Source organism: Fundulus heteroclitus, chromosome 21 (assembly GCF_011125445.2).
Source record: "Fundulus heteroclitus isolate FHET01 chromosome 21, MU-UCD_Fhet_4.1, whole genome shotgun sequence".
In the NCBI taxonomy this organism is placed as follows: domain Eukaryota; kingdom Metazoa; phylum Chordata; class Actinopteri; order Cyprinodontiformes; family Fundulidae; genus Fundulus; species Fundulus heteroclitus.
The window spans coordinates 5,916,786-5,939,757 of NC_046381.1; the positions used below are offsets into that span (position 1 = coordinate 5,916,786).

The 22,972-nt window shown below is 39.9% G+C and overlaps 1 protein-coding gene across 1 annotated transcript in view; it reads right to left on the minus strand.

Moving 5' to 3' along the window:
• Positions 1 to 7,595: 7,595 nt before the first annotated feature.
• The window catches only part of LOC105935743 (RALY RNA binding protein like), a 188,977-nt gene continuing 173,600 nt past the window's right edge, over positions 7,596 to 22,972 (minus strand). The window contains exons 6-9 of the mRNA XM_036125494.1: positions 20,069 to 20,182; positions 16,892 to 17,061; positions 12,727 to 12,765; positions 7,596 to 8,483 (exon numbers count right to left, since the gene is read on the minus strand). Coding sequence (XP_035981387.1) covers positions 12,733 to 12,765; positions 16,892 to 17,061; positions 20,069 to 20,182 — 317 coding nt within the window. The 3' untranslated portion in view covers positions 7,596 to 8,483; positions 12,727 to 12,732. The remainder of the gene's footprint in view (positions 8,484 to 12,726; positions 12,766 to 16,891; positions 17,062 to 20,068; positions 20,183 to 22,972) is intronic.

Here is a 22,972-nt window from a genome sequence, read left to right on the forward strand (position 1 = left end):
GAAACGAATGTTTACAATACATCAATTGCTCTCCAACTTTGAATGCCAGCGTCGAGAAGGGGCGTGGGGTGCTTTCCTACATGCACTTTTGTAGTTTGAACAGAAAAAAAAAATAATTTACTCAGATAAATGAAGTGTACAAAAAGGTAAACAGTGATCTACATCATAAACCTTTATAAACATCTTGGCTAGCATTGCTCTAAAATGATGTTTGCGTTCCATCAGAGTATTCCAGGAAGTGGATGTTGGTATAAGTTAATTTGAAAATGCAAATGCGTATGCAATCTCACAGCTTGAGAGTGAACCAAACACGGAATACGTTTCCCAAATGGAAGTCAGATTTAGCGAAGCGAGTCAATGAGCGGCTATGAACATGTACAAGTTGCCATAGAGTCATTTTCTTATGCACGTCTAAACCGATATTACCAGGGACGGCTAAAAACATAATTTATCTAATGTTCTATCCCAGAAATGTGTCCATGAAATATTTGTTATGCATGTGTCACTGGCAAAGTGTGTCGTGATTCTTGTTTCTGGGCAGTTTCTGTGTCATGCCGTCAGGTTTCTGTGAACGGTTTTCCAATCCTTACCCATGACTACTCAATCGCTTAACCGTGCTCACCCATGTCTAGTTATCTCTGTCTTTGCTCTCCAGGATAAAAGCCCCACACAGCCACAGCATTGAGAACACAACCCTGTCTCTTCAACCTGAACACCTTCTTTCCCTGCATCTGCCTGGTTATTTTCATGCTTTCTTATTTAAAGGTTTCTGACCCCTTGCATGATGTCTGACTCCTATCTGCCTGGCAGATTTTTGAGTCTGTCAAACCGTGGACCCCTTGTGAACCAAACCTGGATCATGTCTTCGACCACACCGACCCCGTCGCTCCATGATGAGCAGTGTTAACCACAGAAGAACATTCACTCATCTGCAACACATTTACCGGCTGGTCTACAAGCTCCTGAGGATTATCGGCTTCCAGGTCTCCCATCACATGTGGAATAACTCCCAAGATGTATGTCAGTCGTCACCTGAACGAGACAGTGTAAACCTATTAAATCTCCCTCACTGACTGACCTCTTTCTGCTTTCAGATCTGCACAATTGTGTATCTAGAGCTACAATGTTCCTGTTTAAAAATAAAAGTCTGTAATTGGCTTCATTCTGTGTGTAGGCTGGATTTTTTGGTCCATTGAGTCCCAACCCATTACAGTGTTTTCTCCTTGGAGTTGCCATTCCATGTACATTGAACACAGACGTTGAAAAGAAAACCCCGCAAAAAATAAATAAACAAAAATAAACACTGTTCAACAATTTTCTGCCTAAATAATTGTCACAATAGGAAATTCCCTGTATAGGTTAAAAAAAGCAAAGAAAAGCAAAGCAATGACTCATTGAAAGGAATGCGCTATTTGGTTTAAGCCCTGAAATTCTTATCAAAAGGATTCTGAAAAATTACCCCAGACATTTAAAAATGAGGAATCATGCGAGTTTTGGACCGCAGTTTTAGTGGGTAGCTATGCAGCAGTGCAAGAATAGATGCACCTAACCAAGAAAAGCGAGCAGAGCTCATGGAGCGCCATCTTTTGCATCATTCATCTAAGCAGTAACGAGACTGTAGGCAAGACATGGCAAATTTATTCGTATAGCACATTTCAGTACAAGGACGCAAAGTGTTTTACACAATGAGAGCATAGAAAAATAAAAACAGAATAAAAACAAGTAAAATGAATAAAAAAAATGGAAAAAAATGCAGAATTGAAACTAAATAAAACATTGGAAAATGGAAACTAAAAGCAGATATTAATGATTTTATAAAACAGTTGCTAGTTCTTTCTGTAGCAACAAGCTGGGCTGTAGTGCTCAAGCTAGCTTACATACAAAGAAGACTAATGATAACAATTAGCATCTAGCTATTCTTAACAAGCCATTTCTCTCCTTAAAAGTCCTTCATAAATACTGGCTTATATGAGTTTTAAACTACAAGCTTAGCTTAGTTTGGAATAGTTTAGCAGCTAACTGTGCTGCAAGGTCAATGCTAGCTTGCATGCTAACAGCAACTATTATAGGAACTACAAGTGTAGCTACTATAATAAACACACTTTCTATGCAACTACATATAAGAGAAGGGTGTCAACTGCTTTGTTTTACACATTGTTATGTTGGAGGTATGAAAGTTATATAATATATCAGGAATATGTAACGTTTAAATTGGCTCAGCATTATCATGGAGTCGCTTTCATGGCTGAATGTTATGCAGCCCCAAAAATGGGCACAGTGTTCTATTTTGTGCCCAGATAAATGGAGAGGGTTGCGACAGGAATGGCATCAGGGGTAAAATCTTTGCAAAAATTACCACGAAAGTCAATGACATGTTTCCTTTGGGAGTGCGGAGGATGGATAGGAACAGGAGGAGAGAATCAGGGGGACAGCTCATGTCAGATGTTTTGAAGATGAAGCCAGAGAGGCCAGACTGAGATGGTTTGGACATGTACAGAGGAGGGATGGTGAGTGCATCGGTAGAAGGATGATGGAGGCTGGATCTGCCAGGCAGGAGGCATAGAGGAAGACCAAAGAGATTGATGATTGGAGTGAAAGAGGACATGGAGGTACCTGATGGAAGAGAAGATGCACAAGATACACCTGGATTCAGTGTAATGTAATAAAGTTTATCACACCAGTAACCTGTTGGTCTAGTGGTTAAGACAGCTGCCTTACATGTGGTTTACCTGGCTTCAAACCTGAGCTGGAAATTCTTCTGTTCTGGGTCCCTTAGCCCCAGCATGCCCCCCCGGGCGCCACACTGTGGCAGCCCACTGCTCCCTAAGGGATGGGTTAAATACCAGAGGACAAATTTAACTTGAATGTATGTTGCAAAGACAAATAAAGATCATTATTATTAGACGGAGACAGATGACTTTTGACTTCCCCCTAAAAGGGAAAAGTCAAAAGAAGAATACGACTCTCTGATGGATGAATGTCTTATTTCTTTTTGCCTCAGAGTTCCCAGGCTTCACTGTACGGATGAATAAACTGCAGAACTATGATACGTGAAACGTTTTTCATGTATAGGTTAAAAAGGGACAGCTGTGCCCGGCCATGCCAGGCACTGGTTCTGTGGATTTTATTCAGGGGTCTAATTACTTGTGGCACTGAAGTTGGCCCTCATTAACCTTTATCCAATTACCTCTTACCGTGGACAAATGGAGAGCTTTAAATCAGCCATCTGTGCTGCCAGTTCACTGTAAGTGACATATTGAGATAATTCGAGGGGGTCAAGAAAGGGGGCCTCGGAACAGAACGTAAAGAGGATAGTCTGGCCGGAACCGTCTTCTTGCAGAAAACACTCCTGAATGAGAAGGACTTGATTTAAATGTAACAAGTTTTAATATGGTCATTTAGCAATTTCCCCCCCAATTTTTGACATCAAATTGTTTCAATGCTTAGGAGTTCTCGCAGAGCGCTCCCCTCTTTGAAACATCCAGCAGAAAAAGAGGCTTATTTTACAAGTAATTCCAGTAACCCCCCCTGAAATTGATATTTCGTGGCGGGATTATGGAAACACTCTAATCAAACAGCATACTGCAGAGCTGTTGGTGTCTTCAGAAAACAACATTCATATTCAATCATTAAAATTACATTAGCATCATATTAGGAAGCAGACTGATCTGGTTTTTGAAACCGAGGCATTTTACCAAACCATGTAAGAATGGTTTAAAGTGGGAACTTTATTGGATTTTTATTGCGTTCAGCCGGCATCCATAAATGTGAGCCCATTTTTATTTATTTTTATGCTGTTTAGTTTGACAGCTGTTAATGTATTTCAATATGTTTAGTTCTTTATTCCAGAACTAATTGTTCAACGTTACAAAAATAAAATAAAATAATACATCTATGAAACAGGATAGATTAAATACAGGACACAATATTTTTTATTCACCAATAAGAACACAAAGTTATCTACAATGACAATGACTCCAGCAGCCTCACAACAGTTAGAATATGTTTTCCTTTCTTTTCTTTTTTTTGTACATGAAGACTGAAAATATAAAGTTACAGTAAACATGCCATTTGATAAAAATATCTTTACAAAAAAATGTACATTTCTATACAACAGTTGTCACTTACACGTCTCTACAAGTCCCACAATACTGGTGCCAACCAGTTTTCAACACACCGTCAGGACAGCGTCACTTTGCTAGAAGTTGTCATCGGTTAAAATAAACATGAAAAGGATTAATTACAGCGAATGTGAACATGTTGAGCCAGAAATGCTCCACAGTGACCCAGATAAGCTGTGACAGACGGAAGCAGCGAGTCCTTCTGTTTTTGTGAGTGTCATTATTTTGATTTGCAAAAGGTCTGACACCATCCCCGCACTGTTTAATCATAAAAAAGACAGAAGAAAAAAAAGCACAACAGAAAAAAAAAAAAAACAAGCCCATAAACTAGATCTTTATTCTCTTTGAACGTGTTTTGAATACAAAAATAGTGCTGAATATTACACTTTATCATTATTAACCAGACACTGACTTTGAAAGAGCTCAAGGCGCTCTATCGTTCTTTTTAAGCACTTTTCAGCAGCCCTGCCAGCGCTGATGGGTGTGTTTATGAAAGTGAGTGAAGTGAGCTTGTTTTCACATTTTGCTTTCAGGCTTAATGAGCAACTTCTCCGAATTATCAAAGAAACGGGGGGTTCTGAATCAACTACAATATCGTCTAAGAGTCCGTTTATTTTGACAAAAGTGAAATCCAAATTTCATATTGATTCATCACACACAGCGTAACATATTTTTAAGCAAGTATTTGTGTTAATCATGTCTTCCAGCTAATGAAAAATTCCAAATGAAGCGTCTCAGAAAGGAAAAAAAAATAGCTGAGCAATTTAAAAAACAACAACTTTAAATACAAAAAAATTATTTAATCTGTTTGCAATCAATAGAAGAAGGGTAAGCCAGAAAATGTAATTTCTAAAGAAGGGGGAAAATTTGATGGAAGGAAAAAATGTGGTAGAGAAAGGGGGGCACAAGGGAAAGTGGTTGGGGGGGCAAAGCCTATTCAATAGTTTAGCTAGAGATTCATACTGTCTTGGACTGCAGCTGGAGTCTGTTCTTCATGAAAATAAAACAAAAACACATAGATGCATCCAGGACATGAGGGTATGGCCGCCACACTCCGATTGTTAAGCCGTGTACTACACAACCCGTCGACGTGCTGCTCAGCTGCGCATCAAAATGAATGTCGGTGTGCGATGAATCTACATAATATACGAGTTTCTCTTTTCAAACTAATCACTGCATCAAACGACAGCTTCCTATGACGCTCCACCTCACTGTCCACATTTACCAGCAAAGGTACTTGAACAGACTAGAAAGATGCGGGATGCTTAAGTCTGACGCAATGAGAGGGCAAGACCAATTCACCAGAACCAGCGGTTGTCGAGGCGAACAACAGAGCCGGGCTCAGATAGAGGTCCAACTTCCAACTACAGGTTAACAGCGTTTTTTTTTTTTAGAGGGGAATTTTGCTGGGTAATTTTTACCTTTTGATGCTGACATCATTGATGTAAAAGAAAAGTAAGTGAAACAGGCACTTAGACTGAGTTAAGCTGTCGCCACATGATCGGTCAGGGTGAGGAATTGCTACAAAGTCGACAACTTCATGCAACCTGCAGCGTTTCCTTCACTAATCGGCACAATATGATCGACGGAATCTGGTTATGTGGAACGTATCGAATCTAACTGGATGTATATATGATCATATTGTAATACGAGAATTTGGACAGGTACGCATTAAATATAAATCTGGAGCAAATTTGATACGATTATGATCTCTTGGTGGCATTTGTTGTGAATTTGTGTTCTATAATAAAACGGAATAGGACTGACCTTTATAATCAGCTATAAAATCACATTGTGGTTTTTTTTGTTGCACGATTTCCAAACTTAAACTGTGTTCCCTTCAATTCCTTTCTCAGTTGTAAAATGGAAATAACACAGAAACTGCTAGGCGCCAACGAATCTGAACGTAAGCAGAGAAATTGCAACGTCATCATTTGTGTCACAGCTAATCTTTAATGTATTCAAATATACATATATACATGTTCCAAATTCCAGAATAGTTAATGTTTGATTCAAAGAGTAAGCAGTGCCTTGTAAAACCTTTTGAACTTTTTCATATTTTGTCCCGTTACAAGCACACACTTCAAGGTGTTTTATTGGGATTTTTTGTGATAGACCAACAAAAAGTAGCGAATAATTGTGGATGGTGATTCAGGAAGTTCCTATTTAGAAAAAAATAAACCATTAAAAATGCATTGGTCATATGAATATACGTTCCTTGAGTCAATGCTTTGTATAACCACTTTTTATGGAAGGAAATTTCCACCCGCTGTCAGGAGAGCATCTGTAAACAACAATTTTCAAGTCTTGTCATAAACTCTCAACTGGATTTTGGTCATGGACTTTAACTAGGCCATTCTAACGCAACATATGCTTTGACCTGAACTATTCTGTCTTAGACCTGGCTGGATCATTAGCGTTGTTCTCCTGCCGCTCACTGTTTTTCCTCTAGAATTTTGCTGTATTTAGCTACCCACATCCTACCAGCTTCTCTGTTCCCGCTCAAGTAAAGCCTCCCCAGAGCATGATCCTGCCACCATCAAGAAGGGTGTTAGTTTTGAGCCATATATCACTTAACATGTCAGGCAAGCATTTCAGTTTTGCTCCCATCTGACTATAGAGGGGCTTTCTTTGAACTACTGACTATTCCTGCCACTCTTAAATAAAAGAGTCACATTTTTGCAGGGTACAACGAATAGTTATTCTTTAGACACAGTCTCCCACCTGAGTGTCAGATCTCTGCCGCTCCCCCAGAGTTACCAGAAGCCACGTGGCTGCTTCTCTGAATAATGCTCTCCTCGCTGGGCCTTGTCTCGCTAGGTTTTCCATTTGTGTCGCACTCATTTTCGGATGAAAGGTTGAACAGTGCTCTGTGAGATGGCCAAGATATTATTCAATAATTGAGCGACTTTACATACAATATTTATCAGCTGATTTGGCGGCTTCCTAAGGTATTTGGTTGTACTTGATTTCATTTAGGGGTTTCTTTTTGTATTTTTTAATTCTTATTTTCTCTTTTTCTTTGAACCACTGAAGATTCACTGTATATAACTGATGCACCTTTCCTACTTTGCACCTTCTCAATAAAGCCTATCTTATCTTATGTTATCTTATCTTATTAGATTATAGTGGGGCTGTACAGATTTGTAGCTGGTAGCACTGTTGCCTTGCAGAAAGCAGGTCCAGTATATAAATGCTGGTTCCCCCTGCAAGCGTGGGTTCTCTCGGGGTACTCCGGCTTCCTCTCACGGTTCAAAAGCATGACTTTTTGGCTAACTGGTCTTTCTAGGATGCGAGTGTGTGCATGGTTGTTTGTCCTGTGTGTCTCTGTGTTGCCCTGTGAACCTGCCCGTTGACCAATGATGGCCGGAGAAAGGCACCGGCCCCCTGCAACCCTACATGGATGAGCGTTAATAAAAAAAATGGATGGATTAAAGTGGGATGAATAAAACTAAACATTGTGAAAAAATTTCCTCAAAATTTGAAAGTGCTTTGTGTTGGTCTATCAAAATCCCAATGACATGACAAAAAGTAGGAAAAAGTAAACAACAACAACAAAGCAAACCCTCCGATGCTTTGAGAACTCCTGCTTGGCTCTCTCGCCTGAACGAGATGCTGGGAATCAGTGCAGAGTGAAGGAGATGGTGCGGGAGAACAGCGGCAGTCCATGTTAGGATGCATGAGGCGGAGCAGGGAGGAGGCATCAGGGCCCTGCTTCCCCCGTCAGGAGGTCCCTGCCAGGGTTGGCTCGCTCCGCCACAGGAAGCCCTCGCTGCTTCTGAAACTTGGCAGGAGTCGGGATACACGATGGAACAGCCCCACAGGGACATTTGTGTGATAAATGGATAGAGCTGGATAACGTTATGCTCACAGCTATTGGCTTATGCATGAGTCCAAATCCAAAACCAGGCGGCAGCGGAGTTTTTCATTTATTTTCTGAACGCCACTGTGTGCCCGGAGATTGTCCTTACCTCAACTTATTCATTTGACGTTTGAGAAAAAACAAGAACAAAAAAAAAAAAAAACATTAAAAGAAAGGACTGCAAGATAACAGCGCAAGCACATTTCATAAAAGCATAAACAATTATTTATAAATCTTCCCGTTTCCTCCGCGCCGTGTGATATAAGCTGCTGTCGAAGCGAACTCCGGGAGAGAAACGTTAAAACGGGGTCTTGGATAATTTTTCTTTAAAGAACACGTGTGCCGCAGAGCTGAGGCATCGCAGCACGACTTGGCGTCTCCAAAACACAACTTACAGTCCTGAATCTTCATCTTCCACAGATTCCCCCTTTTTTTTCTCCCCCTCTCGAAGGTGATAATGAAATCTAAAACCTACAACCAGGAGAGCTTTCTTCCTCGCCCTGCAGAGATAAAGGAGAAAGACGATGACCATTTCCTCTGCAAACATACATGGTGACTGCTTGTTTACTGTGTGTAAATCTGAGGAGGATTAGGCTGAAATGCCACTGCCCAGTTATAAATAGACTTAAAAATACAGAAAAAAATACAGCTTGCAAGTGAAAACATTACTACATTCTGCACAAATCCAAGTAAGACTTTTTTGAATATATGTCATATAAAAGAGGTTTTCTGAAGTGGACCCTGAAACAAAAAAGGAAAAAAAAAAAAAAAGCGGTCATAAGGAAAGGAGATGGAAGCCAAAGTGTTATGTGATTTCTCAAGAGCTGGATGAAAGTGGGTCAACCAGCTGCCAGGAGCAGCTCTATGGCGAATATAATTAAAATGAAGACATGAAGAAAAAAAAAAAATCACCTTTTACTTTTATAGATTTAGCTTTGAATTAAGAATTTAGATCAAGTTAAACAGGAACGAAAGTTTACAATTAAATATAATCAGCAGGATAATCTCAAACTGATAAAAAAAGGAAAATGTCAATTCAATTCAAACATACATTGATCAGTTGTGGAAATCCTTATGTCAAGAAATTACCATTTTGATCACAATCATTTGCAACACTTGCGATAAAAATCAAAGAAGCTAGAGCATTTCTTTCCCCTTACATCCACTAAATTGACTACTTTAGGTTGATTAGTTTGTCAAACAACCTCTAATTAGCATTAGCATGCCTTGGCTTCAAACACCACATCTCACAGAGACCCATTTCTCTTAGTCAGTCTTCAAAATGGGTAAAACTGTAACTGATTTTAGACAGATGTGCGTTTATCTTCATAAGCCAGTAGGGATGGTCAGGGATTGATGCAAAGAGATGCACCTTGGGATCACAAAGCTTTTTCACTTTACACATCCCAGCTTTTGTTGGGAGGGATGTTGGGAAGTCATTTTGTTCTGGTCTTCCTTGGCAATCGTAAAAGGGTCAAGTTTTGTGAACGCCGTGGGGAGTTTAACTTGAAGAATGTGCTTTTGGAAAGATGAGATGAAGCTTGAGCTTTTGAGCATCAATAACTCCAGGTGGAGAAAGCTGCATGTAAATGCTCCCCATGCCCAATGTTAAGTATAATCCAAAAAAGGTTAAAAAATAAAACAGCTGGACTTCTATTCTGAAGCTGAAGACGTTTCGCTTCCCATCCAGGAAGCTTTCTCAATTCAAAATGTCTGAAGTGGTGTGGAGCTCCAAGCTTTATAGACCTGCAGACGAGGCCTTGTTAGGTCTTAGATTCACCTGGAACTGATCGCCCTAACAATGGAGAGCCTGGCTCACAGGAGGAATGTTGTGGTCACATGCATGGAGGAGTGAAACTTGGGAGGAATCAAACCTATAGCTTTGTCGTAAGTTTTTGAAAGTTAAAACCTGAGCCCTCCTCCTCTGTTCAAAGTTTCCTGGATGGGGAGCGAAACGTCGTCAGCTTTAGAATAGAAGTCCAGTAGTTTTATTTTTTTAACCTTCTTTGGATTGATCACGACCTGGATGACTGAGAATCTTCACCTACACAATGTTAAGGACAATTAAGGATGCGTGATGCTGTGGTCTAATATCTCTTCCAAAGGCCCTAGGAACCTTGCTAGGATGCTCGGCATCATGAACTCTTTAAAATGTTTTGTGGACTTTTACGGGAAACTAAAAACGGGTCATTGTTGGGTCTTTTAGTTGGATAACGATACAAATCAACTCTGGTACGGTTCACCAGACCCTAACTAACCTTCTTACAGGGTCAAATCCAATAGGCTTGAGCTGAAGTGATGAGGGCATAAGTGGAGGCAAGGATGCTGGATAATCTAGAGAGTTCCAGAAATGATATAAAAGTGCTGTGGGATTATTTATTGGGTGCAATTATACTGTCAGACCCCACAGAATAATGATTACTTTAAAGGTTGGACTTTTCTAAAAACCTCAGAGATTCTGCCTCTGCACTAAAGGATAAAATCATTTTTAAGGCCTTTTGCACATCTGTACGAGGGATGCCAGAGTCTCATGTGCACACTAAAACAGTCTTCTGTTTGAAAAGTGGAATTGGAAAAAAAAAAAAAGAAGAAGAAGAAAAACAGCCAACGCTTGGGGAAAACTCGCCTGCATTATGCAGGAAACCATGAGAAGAGTGTTTGCTTTTCAACATGACAACGATCCGTAGCGCAGAACCAAGCTGACAACATCCCCTGGGAGGAGAAAAGAGCGGATGTCCTTGCATTGCTGATTCACTCTTTAATCCATTTGGGAATGTATAGAATCAGATGTGGACTGCAAATTAAACCTTTCTTTCTGACAAAGAGTGGGCAAATGTTGGTGGAGATTTGTCTCGAAACAAACCCAAGGCTGTAATTAAGGCTAACATAGTTCCCATAATTTATCAATAGAAAGTAAAAATTCCTTCTCGAATGGTGTGACTGAAAGCTTGTTTTTAAGTAAGATAAAATGAATTATCAAATTGGATAGAGGACTTTTGATCCTCTGATAAAGCATTGCTAAAGCTGCTATGAGTTGACTTATTTCTCTGCACACTAAAAGAAGGTAAACACGTCCGTTTGCTTGTTTTACAGAGAGCTACAGCAAACCTTACGTGTTAGACCAACATAAAGTGGTGCATAATTGTGACTCACTCGTTTTCACTTTTCTTTGTTTAAATACACGGACTCCAGCTCCCATGAGGCAATACCTTGGGATACTATCCACCATCTTTGCACATCTAAATAGTTTAAACTCAGTCAGATTGGATGGAGAATGACATTTTCCCATTTTTTTAAATATATTCTGAAGCATCTCTAGGTGATGACCAGGAAGTTAAACCGCAGGCATATATGAAGGGCGCGTCTCGCAGGTCTCATCTCAGTGAAGCTAAAAAGTTTGACTTAAATCACGCAATATCCATGAACTTCTATCAGACACAACGGAAATGGATTTAAACATCTAAATAAGAACTTGTTCTGGTATTTAGATGGGGTGTAAATCACCAGCTGTATCACAATAAGATATTGTATCCATTTGTTTGGATAACGACACAATATTTGCCAATATCACAAAGTCTGCTACCATTTCCAATTGACGCGATTGACATGATTTGGTATCATCTGCCAATCTAACCCTGTCATTTACATTGATATACTCACATAAAGACCCAAATATGATTTCCCTATTTCATTTCTAAGCAGGGATTTGAATCCAAATCAATTTTTTTCGCATTTTAAGATCATCTGTTCACTTTATTCCCTTGTGAATTTCAAAATAAAGGTACATCATAAAATTGACGATATGGATCGATATTTTCATTTTGTATCGAGGCAACTGGCTCGTTAATCATTTAATCGATGCTTCGTTACGCCCCTAGCATTTAGCAGACAGGAATCATTTTGCTAATCTTAACCGCTTGCAGCTCTGTCATCCTCTTTCCATTTTCAAACAGTGGATTGAACAGAGCTCTGTGAGACGGTCGCTGCTTGGGACATTGTTTGATAAGATAATTCTGTGTTCCTTGGTTTTCCTGATTTGGATATTTGCTAACGTATCCTCCAACAAACCCGAGGCCTTCACAGACACAGCTTGATTTGTGCACACACGTGGACTAATTAGGGGATTTCTGAAGGCAATCCGTTGAAGTGGATTTTGTTCAGAAGTAGTAGAGTATAAAGGGCTGAACATGCTTTTTTAGATTTTTATTAGCAAGACATGTTTAAAAATTGTCAATCACTTTCCTTTTTTGTACAATTATGCAGTACTATGCAGTGTTTTGGTTTAATACATAAAATCCCAGTAAAATACATTGAAGTTATGAAGACACAGCCACGGCCCGAACCATATGATCTCAGTGCTGCATCATTAGCCACGCCCTGAGAATGGCATGCTACGGTGCTCTTTACTTTAGGCCTAGCCATTCACACCCCCTACCTCACAATTCAATTATATGAATGTTGTTTATCGGCTGTTCTGCCCCATTGAAATGCCATTAATGCTCCCTCTGCTGAACTCCATATTAGCTGCCCTTCAGCAAAGCCGGTTCTTTAAATGTCATGGAGCTTATGACTTCTGAGATGATTAACGAATGTTTAGAAATGCTCCACACACAGTTCAGTAGCTACATTATTTATTTTTGTTTATCTTTTAGAATAAATGACTGGATGTAAGACTTTTTAATGAGAAGTTTTGTTGAACGACGCCATGCTATAAACGGACACTTTTATTTCCAGAGCTCTTACCTTATCTCAGTTGTCAATGTCCGATACGTGGTTCTCTATCTGAAAGGCAGAACATACAGAAAAAGGAACTGAGCTCAGTGGTTGTACTTTCAATTTTGTATTTAATTTTTTTGCAAAGGTCACACAGTTGATCAATGTAACCTTCTGGGAGCGAATTTGCTTTCATACGATGCTGAAAAATAATCTCATCAAACAGCAAGGTAGGGAAAGCTTTCACGATGAATTGCATGGCTTTTGTTTACCGGTGTATATGGAATAAATGTAACCTAATGATAAGAAAAAATCCTTTTAAATCACACATATATAAACCGAAATATTACCCTTCTGAACAGCAAAAAGATAGGAAGAATCATGGTTATCAAAACCCATTAAGAACCTAGATGGAGTGGACCAATGTTGGCATTCAAGTCAATTTAAGTTTTTTTTTTTTTTAAGCGCCAATTTACAACACATGTCGTCAAGGCAGTTTAAAAAGTCAAATACAATCAAATCATACAGATTGGTCAAAAAGTCTCCTATCTAAGCAAACCCAGTAGGTTGCATCAAGTCTTGACAAGCAGCATTCACTCCTCCTGAAAGAGTGTAGAGCCACAACGTCTGCATTGTTAATGGCTTTGCAGCAATCCCTCATACTGAGCAAGCATAAAGCGACAGTGGAGAGGAAAACTCCTCTTTAAAGGGAAGGAAAACCTCCAGGAGAACTAGAACCAGGCTCAGTATGAACGGTCATCTGTCTTGACTGACTGGGGTTACAGAAGACAGAGTAGAGACACAACAAGAGAGACAAAAAAGCACAGAAGCACATATTGATCCAGGAATCCTTTCTATGTTACATGGTAATAGCAGATTATGAACATGAAGTTAAAAGTTGAAATAACAACAAACTGCAAAATTAAAGAACAGTAGGAGAACTCAGCAGAGTGAGAGAAATAGACCCTGATGTTCTCCAGTAGCCTAAGCCTATAGCAACATAACTATAGAGGTAGCTCAGGGTAACATGATCCACTCTAACTATAAGCTTTATCAAAAAGGAAAGTTTTAAGATTAGTCTTAAAAGTAGACAGGGTGTCTGCCTCACGGACCAAAACTGGGAGTTGGTTCCACAGGAGAGGAGCCTGATAACTAAAGGATCTGCCTCCCATTCTACTTTTAGAGACTCTAGGAACCACCAGCAGACCTGCAGTCTGAGAGCGAAGTGCTCTGTTAGGAACATACGGGGTAATCAGAGCTCTGATATATGATGGAGCTTGATTATTAAGGGCTTTATACGTTAGAAGAAGAATTTTAAATTCTATTCTTGATTTAACAGGAAGCCCATGAACGGAAGCTAAAATAAGTGAAGTATGATCCATCTTGTTGATTTTCATCAGAGCTCTTGCTGCAGCATTTTGGATCAGCTGAGGGCTTAATATGACATTATATGGTTAACATGCAGAGAGAAGCGTCGGGTAAACAAATGACTTAATTTGCTAAACGCTGGCTTATATCCAGCAGCACAGGGACCAGGCAGCTTATGAGGTTGGGTCATTGGTGAAGCGTTTTTAGGCCAGTCGTAACAGCATCTGATAGTCGGTGAAGACAGTGAGGTCACCAGATGCTCCATTTTATTCCTCCTCTGCATTTATGTCATAGCTATTTAAAACCATTTCTTAACCATGTCTTTAAAACAGGGTGTACTAGTTTATTTTTCCTCATAGTCAGGCTTCTTGATGATTGATGGAGACATTAAAAGAAGCTCACATGTCAAGTCACTCCAGTTGTATTTCATTCTCTGAAACACCCTTTTTTAAACTTATTTTGATCCCTGTTTTGTCCATCTGACCCTTAGGAATTGTGACAAATTATGACCCCTAATCAAACCAAAATAACTCAGATTATTTTGGCTGTTATTTGGTGTAGTTATATAGGGAAATTTACTTTATATTATTGTTAGTCAAAGAGAGGACAAAATGTGGGGTCGGAACTGTTCTGGTTGCTATTGAGAGTTTGCAACCAGAAAGTAACTGGAATATACGGTTGATCAGAATAAAAAAGCATCATGTAAACAAACAAATTGGAATATGAGGATTAATCTTGATTGGAATAAAATTGTAATCCGAATAAGAGGGGTGATTTATGCCAATTGATAATCCAAACAACGTGCATATAAACGCTTGCCAGGCGTTATTCCGAATGTGGCAAACTGACCCAAGTGCCCCGACGTAAACGTGACGTTTTTTCCCCGTTGTTAAGTGGCGGAAATACGTCGGGAAGCAAAACTGTCGTGGCTCTCGAAAACCTTTCCATTCGAAAAAATTCAAAAGCTCAAAATTGTTGCTCACTCAGTAACGTTTCAACCGTAATTAGAACATCACGCAAGTCCATCCTGAGCACTCCGAAGACAAACAAACTTGTATAAAAATGCTTTGTTTAATACTTTTGTAGTTTAGCAAAGACGCAAGTACTTCTTCTTCTGTGTTCTTTTAGGGGAATTTGACTCCGCATGTCAGAGAGGTTCAACTCTGAATAAAGCAAGGTGCATAGAAACACATATTATGATTGGATTAATTGATTGTGTGCCCTTATAAATGGTACAATTTAATTATTTAATCCTAATACAATCTAATCCGATCGTGAAATTTTGTGCATGTAGACATAGCTTTACCACAGTGGGTGGTAAAGCTGTTTAATACGGGGCGTCCTCTGTACCCACAGTGGTGGTCTTCTATTGACTGTCGGGCGCTTCAGCTACTGCCTGAAGCAACTGGTCTTTGGTGTCTAGGTGTGCCAGGTATTTTCCACTCAGATCATTTACGTTTGCCAGTCCCACTCTACATGTGTACCAGATTACATCCTAATTGGAGCATTCCTTCTGTTTGGGCTGCAGGGTATCTGGAAAACATGTGATATGCAAATTAAATTGGCGTACATGGCATGAATGCAAGACAGTTTTGTAGTTGATGATATGCATCGCAGCTTTTGTAATGTTTGTGTCGCAGTATTACATTCTTGTGTAGTCCTAACGTTTTAAGTGCAATCTATTTTGTTAAAGAGAGTAATTTTTTCATGTTTAAATCATTACCAGAATAATTCTTTGGTGGCCATATAATGTTAAAACGATAAGGATCTCTTATTAAACTAAAATAATAATTTAATATCATAAAGGCACCTATATGAGCTCAACATATATATATATATAAAATAAGACAATAAATAAATTTAGCCTGTAAAGCAACTGTGACCTTTACTTTGTTAAACCTGCAAACAACATGAGAAAAGACGTGTAATTAAAAAATATAGAAAAGAAGAAAAAAGAAATCCACCAAACCTGCAGGTTTATTTTTGGTTAGAAAAATCACAGGCAGATGGAAATAGGCTCCTATAATTGCAGTTTGCCTTTCGAATCCATGTTGTGACAAATGAGCATTGGAGCACAAGCTCAGCGGGATCAAATGGTTCAGTGAATTAAATCGATACTAGCTTTGAGAGAACAATCACATTAGAGGAAAGACTGATGAAACCTGCTTCTTCTCCGAAGTTATTGATTGATTTGATTTTCTGTTTTCTGCTATGTGATATTCAACAGTTTTTTCATTTATATGTTATGGGAAGCGGTAAAAATAAAAAATGGTGCAGCGTCTGTAGCACAGCTTTATTGTATGGATTCCTATTCAAAAACTATGCATTTCTGCATAATAAAAATTAAAACTTTGAAGAAAATAAGATTAAACTAATAATTCAGTCTGTCCATGCATTTCAGACAAAAGAAGTCATTTTTCAAACGTTCAGAGAATCTGATGTTTTCAAAACTAAACGGAAATCTTTTTATTTTTGGCTATTCATTACTGTCCTTGATGAAGAAGCCCGACTTTGCTAATCTACATTCACCATTTCATGGTGAACACAGTTCATGTCAGGCTGTGCATATGTAAAGCCTGCAGCTTCCATTGCATCCTGTAAATGTGAAGTGAGGGCCACTAAAAGAGCCTTTCTTCCGCGGGTTCAGCCAGGGCAGACTGGGATAGAGCGTCAATCTGGGTGCCATCGTCATTTACTCATGCGAAGCAGCGATCTGTCAGAAATGGGCTCATGAATAATTCTGGAAGATTAGCTCTCAGACAGCGAAGGCAGCGCCTAGTTGAGATCTCCCGAAGTGCGTCAGCCCTGTCAACCTTTTTCCACTTACCAGATGGTGGCTGCCCTCCTCGTCGTAGTCGTCCTCGCCTCCATCGGTCATCTCGCCCGCCTCCACGTCCAGCGCCCCCTCGCCTGCCTCCTCTCCGGAGTTGTCTGCCGTCTCTGACACAGACTCCTCGTGCAGGGAGTCACAGTTGTCTTCGTATTTTCTCTGAGCCTCTGCAGCGAAGCACGGCACAGAGAATGAGGACAGCAATGGCACTACTGCTTTTTAAGCATGCAATATCATTCACTTTTGGGGATAGGTCACAAAGCATTCCTGGTTTGTTTCATTTAAAACTATGGATCCTGTTCTAATTGTTCGTTAAAATGCTTATAGTGAGTCTTCCCACAAGGCATGTGAGACATTTTTGAACTTCTCTGTGAAAAAGGCAGCTTATCTCAGGGATATTACACCATCCCCTGTTTTTGACCCTTTTGTCTCTGTCCCTTGCTCTGCTGCTTTCTCCAGTTTAAGCCTGTTACTTTGTCTTTTCTGTCTAGGGTTGTTGATCATTTGAAACCCTCAGTTTCTCCTGCTGATGTTGTTCCGCCTCGATTGTTTAAATTTTTTTTTTTTGTTCACGGACCATCTGTTCTGTACAGCCATCTGTTCTCAGATGTGATTCCTAATAATTTTTAAACAGGCAGCAGCACAACCACTGATCAAAAAAATTTACCCTAAATTTCACTTTTCAATCAGACTTTAGGCCTAGTGTTATTTCAAGATATTTGTTCACAACCAATTGGACACCTTTCTGAAGGAAAATTAGGTACCTGTTTTTTTTCCCCCCCGGTCTGGCTTTAAATGTCTTTATAGCGCAGAATCTGCATTGTAGCTATTCAGATGAACCATGCAATCCCAGTTCTCATAGATCTAACAGCTGGCTTCAATACAGTAGACCGTGACATTCTGATGTCCCGTTTAGAGCATAGCTTAGGAAACCATACTACTGCACTAGAGTGGTTCAAGTCGTACCTGGCTGAGGGAACGTTTTTGTGTTGGACTAAGTGATTGCAGAGCCTCCTCTGTTTTGTTGTGGGATCCCGCAGGGCTCGCGGGCCTCTGCTATTTTCCTGTACCTCTTGCCTAGCCTTTACATTTTTAAATTTCAACAAAAATAAGACTGACGTGATATTTTCAGCCACTGCTGGGTCATCCTCTCATATAGACACTGGCTGTCTAGATGATTACAAAAAACCTTGGTTTTAAAATGGATAATGATTTTAGACTGGATGGGCAGATCAGTGCAGAAGTGAAATCCAGCTTTTTTCACCTGTGGTAACTGGATAAAATAAACAGCATATTGTTGAAAGATAACTCCAAATCAGTAATACACACCTTTGTTACCACTCGGCCTATTACTGTGGGAAAATCTACACCATGTTTTTTTCCCCCAATGACTTTTATCATTTTAGATATCTTGTTTATTCTTTTACCAAAACACAAGGAACCATAATCTAAAGCTGTAGCCAAATGTTTTTCAGGTAACAGCCAAGAGGGAAACAGCACTGTTGCTGTCACTATTATTAATCAGGTTTTTAATTTTGTATTCTATTGTTTCATGCCTACACCACAACAAAGGTATGGCATGGCTAACACTAATAGTTAAATTCAATTCAATTTCAATTTTATAGCGCCAATTCACAAGACATGTATTCTATCAAGGCACTTTACAAAGTCAAATTTAATCAAATCATACAGACAGATTGGTCAAAACGTTTCCTATCTCTTGACAAGCAGCATTCACTCCTCCTGATAGAGTGTAGAGCCACAGGGACAGTCGTTTACATTGTTGATGGCTTTGCAGCAATCCCTCATACTGAGCATGCATGAAGCGACAGTGGAGAGGAAAACTCCCCTTTAACAGGAAGGAAAACCTCCAGCAGAACCAGAACCAGGCTCAGTATTAACGGTCATCTACCTCGACCGACCCTGGGTTTGAAAATAACCCCACTCTTGTTTTGGTTGTTGTCTTAGTCTTTCCATAGGTTGCATAAGTGTTGGCTGTAAGGTAGATGCCAACTATTGCTAAAACATAAGTACTATATAGCAAGTGTGAACAATAATAATAAAAAACAAACCCTATTAAAACAAATAAGCTACTGTATATTAGTTTCCAGTTTAGAGCTTTCTTGCCTCTACTATAAGAAAATATAAAAGTGTTTTCCACTAAAATGAAGCCATGTGGGAGTAACTTTGGTGAAGATGTTCCTATTGCTCTGCAAGTTTGGAGGTTAAAATATACTCATAAATAACTACTGATTCATGCTAAATTTTAAAAAGGAAGAAATTTATTTGACTGGTTTCGTTTATAATTGTTTTATTTGTCAAAATACCATCCAAACAGAGCCTGGTAGGATGGCCTGATGTCCATGCAAATGTGCTATAAACACAAAAGAAAAACTGTCCTGCATTGTACTATGCCTAGTAAAGAATCTGGAATTAAATAGTCACTGTTTCCCAATGTCTAAACACGCACCTTTATTTGCTTTAGTTTATTTGTAATACATCATTGTCGGTTTTATCTCCCTGCTCAGCCTTTTTGTGTGCCTGTGTGGTCTTGTCTTTGTCTCATTAGTCTCTTTGTTTACCCGTGTTCGACCAACCTAAATAATCAATGTGGCTGCTCCCCTTTCTCTCGAGCTTATGCTCCCGGACTCCTGCACTTCACTTGAACTGGAAGTGTTTCAGCTTGTTCTCATCATCTGCGTTCCCATGTCCTACATATCGGTCCTCCGTCTACCTCGCCATTACAAGAAACAGGAAAGGTTTATTTGTCCTTTTTCCATCGCTATATTCGGCTGCCAGGGATACAAGAGTTAGGATATGCAAAGTACTAACATGAAATAGGCAACATAAAAATCCTGTGGCATGCCATTTTCAGTGCTTTCCCTGGATGACCTTCAGAGTGATCTGTTGTGAGGTTGTCCCACAGTGTAGGACATCTATAAAGACCTCATTTAAACAGAGGCAGCGTGGTGCTGACACCTGTCTGCTGATATGACGGAGCGCTCTGCCGCTCTTATCTTCAAAAATGTCAAAAAAGAGTCATTGCCGAGGGGAGCGTTTTTAATTTCCGTTTTTTGGTAAATGCTCTGTGTGTTTCTCTCCCCCCCCCCCCCCCCCCCCCCCCCCCCCCTCCATCCCACTCCCGTCTAAGTCAGCCTGCGCACTTGTTCTCACCAGATTCGGTCCTCTGCTGTTTCTCAATCTTCTCCAGGCGTCCCAGTAAAGAGTCGATCTTCATTTTGATCTGGGTGAGCTCTCGCTTAATGGTCTGGAGCTGGTCCGTCTTCACTGTAAACGCAGAGAAACACAAAGAATTATCTGGGGTAGCCTTTACTGGTTTGTTCTGGTTCAGGTTCCGCAGTCATTTCAATGATGCATCAACTGTTTTTTGTTTTTTTTTTGTTTTTTTTGCATTAATCCCCCTCACAACTCTGAGTCAAATCTTCCTCGGGGAAGAACATCTTAACCAGGCCTATACTGACAAGTTATCCCGCTAAGACTAAAGACATGCTGTTTTTCAATTTAAAGATTAGTGCACAGCTTACGCCCACCATGCTGTGCAGCGCTCCTTCATGTTTTCCCACTAGCAGTGCCAAGAGCTGAACAAAAACTGGGTTTTACAGTATGACATTAGCAGAAGCATGTGGAAGTAATGTTGCAAGGGCAGACCTTTGAAATGTAGATTTGACAAAAACCTCCCAGTCTCAGGAACAGGTACCAGGAACCAGACGTTTATATACTCAAAAAACGATGCCTTACAATGTTTTCCTTCCTCTCCAATATTAAATCAAACAGAATTTTTTTTTAGATAGAATTTTACTTTTTTCATAGTGTTGTGTTCGTTAGCATTCTGTAGAAATATCTTAAACTGTATAGCATGAGGCTAGTGTTAATTACTGTTTCTCAAGCTTTCCCCTTTTTCCTCCAAACGTTAAGATGACCATTATTATCAAACACTATTCTAGTTTTAAAAATTCCTTCATTGTCCCGCAGTGGGGAGATTCGAAACATTCGAAACACGCAGGCAGTTACACACAATTATTAGCAATGAAAAAATAACAAATCAGTCTAATCTAAAATTAGCTCTAAAGAAACACCGCAAAGATCACAAGACGTGTCTCGGCAATGTAAAGTCCTTGTGTACCTCTGCAAACTGTAATCTGGCTCTTCATGTTGCTTTTGGCATAATAGCTTCTTCCTTGCAGAGTGGCCAATTGGTCAACGTCAGTACAGGACTTGTCTCTCTGAGACTATTTTACCAGCATCTTCCCAATGTCTGTGGCTTTTGTTCTGGCGTTGACATGCTTCACTTTTTGCCAGAACACGTTCATCTGTAGAACACATAATCTGTCTCCTTCCTGAACTGTAGGAAGGCATGATGGCACAGCTCTAGAAAGCACAGCCTTGTGCTGGTTAACAAGTCTCTTCTTGATACTATCTTCCTGCATGATTTCAGGAAGATAGTTAAAAGTGATACTTTAGATGGAAACTCTGACAAAAATATTGATTACAATTTACCCTCATTTTTTGGATTCTTTTTTTCCTTTACCAGTTAAACGATGCCCTCGCCAATCTTCATATGCAAACCGTGAATGCCTGACTGCATCCATTGCATCCAAGCAGTTCGTTGTGATTTTAGCTTCATCTGTGATGATGACGGCTAGACAAGTTACAGTGCAGCTCAAAGGATATTTGCTGATTTTTTGTTTTATTTTTCCATGATGTGTAGGAGTATTTACAGCCTAAAAAATACACAGAGTTCTTAGCGATAGCCACACAAACAGTTCTAACTGTGCTAGCTGCAAATAACAAGTTCAATCTGGAGAGACTCACACAGACGGAAGAGGCAATTAGAGAGATATATTGACATAAATCAGAAAAGTTCCTTGGCACACAGACCCTGGCAGACGACGTGAAAGCTGTGAATGTCTATGACCTTGTATGTCCAATTTAGAATTAGGATTAGTGAAGTCTTCCCCCCGGGGGCCGAACACTGGTGTTGGAGGCCAGAGAAGAGAAGGAGCCAGGTGGAGCCTGTGAGCATGAAGAAGGAGAATCTGGGGAGGGAGAGCCTTAAAAGCACAGTCTTGTGGGATGATAGGATGAGGACTTGACGGAGATTGGCTGGAGCACGGGCACATGACGAGTGGACGCAGGTGCGGCTGGGGTGAGCCTCCCCATTTGAATTTACGTCTAAACTTCATTTGTTAAACATTGAAACAGAAAATAGCTATAAAGGACACAATAACTACCCATCATTACTGGACTTAAAGGTAAAAATAATGACTACTTGTTACACTTTTCACACTGGTGGCGCAACGGGCAGTGCAACCCATGTACGGAGGCCTTAGTCCTCGACGCAGTCGACCCTGGTTTGACTCCGACTCGCGGTTCTTTGCTGCATGTCTCGCCCCCTCTTCCACCCCCCTTCCTGTCAGCCTACTTTCAGAAAAAGCGAGCCACTAGAGCTGCGAAAAATCTAAAAAAAAATAATAACTACTTGTAACAGTTCTACAGAACCTCACCTTAAAATTTAAGGTATTCTTGTAAGGGCATTTCAAGTTGGCTTGGTTTGGTTAACCTGATATTTCAAGGAAGTGTACCCATTAATTCAATTCAGTCAGTATTAATAATAAAACAGATAAGTCCTTAGAAACTCAACAGTTTCTCTCACTAAAATGTCTAAATCCCCAACATTTCATACATTCAGGGATGTACGGTTATATTTTTTCTATAGTTCATCATGGAAAGCTGCAGCACAATCTTGCCCCCCACCGTCTCTGTTTACAGGCTTTTGAATAATTTGCTCTCTGCTTCCTGCTTTGCTTTGGGACTCGAGCAGTCTCTCAACAGTTTGGACAGGATCTGTGGTGTTGTGCTGTGCGTAACTGGATCATGTCAAAGTGTGAGACTTAACCTTGATATGTCACAAGGAAATAACAGCTGAAAATAAAAGTACTTATCAGTGGAGCTGTCGCTATAAATTCAGACAGCTGAAACGAGGACGGGCTAAGGCTGACCAGATTAAGGAACTCAGACCATGAGGTATAACATAATCTTATTTCTTAACCCTCAGTG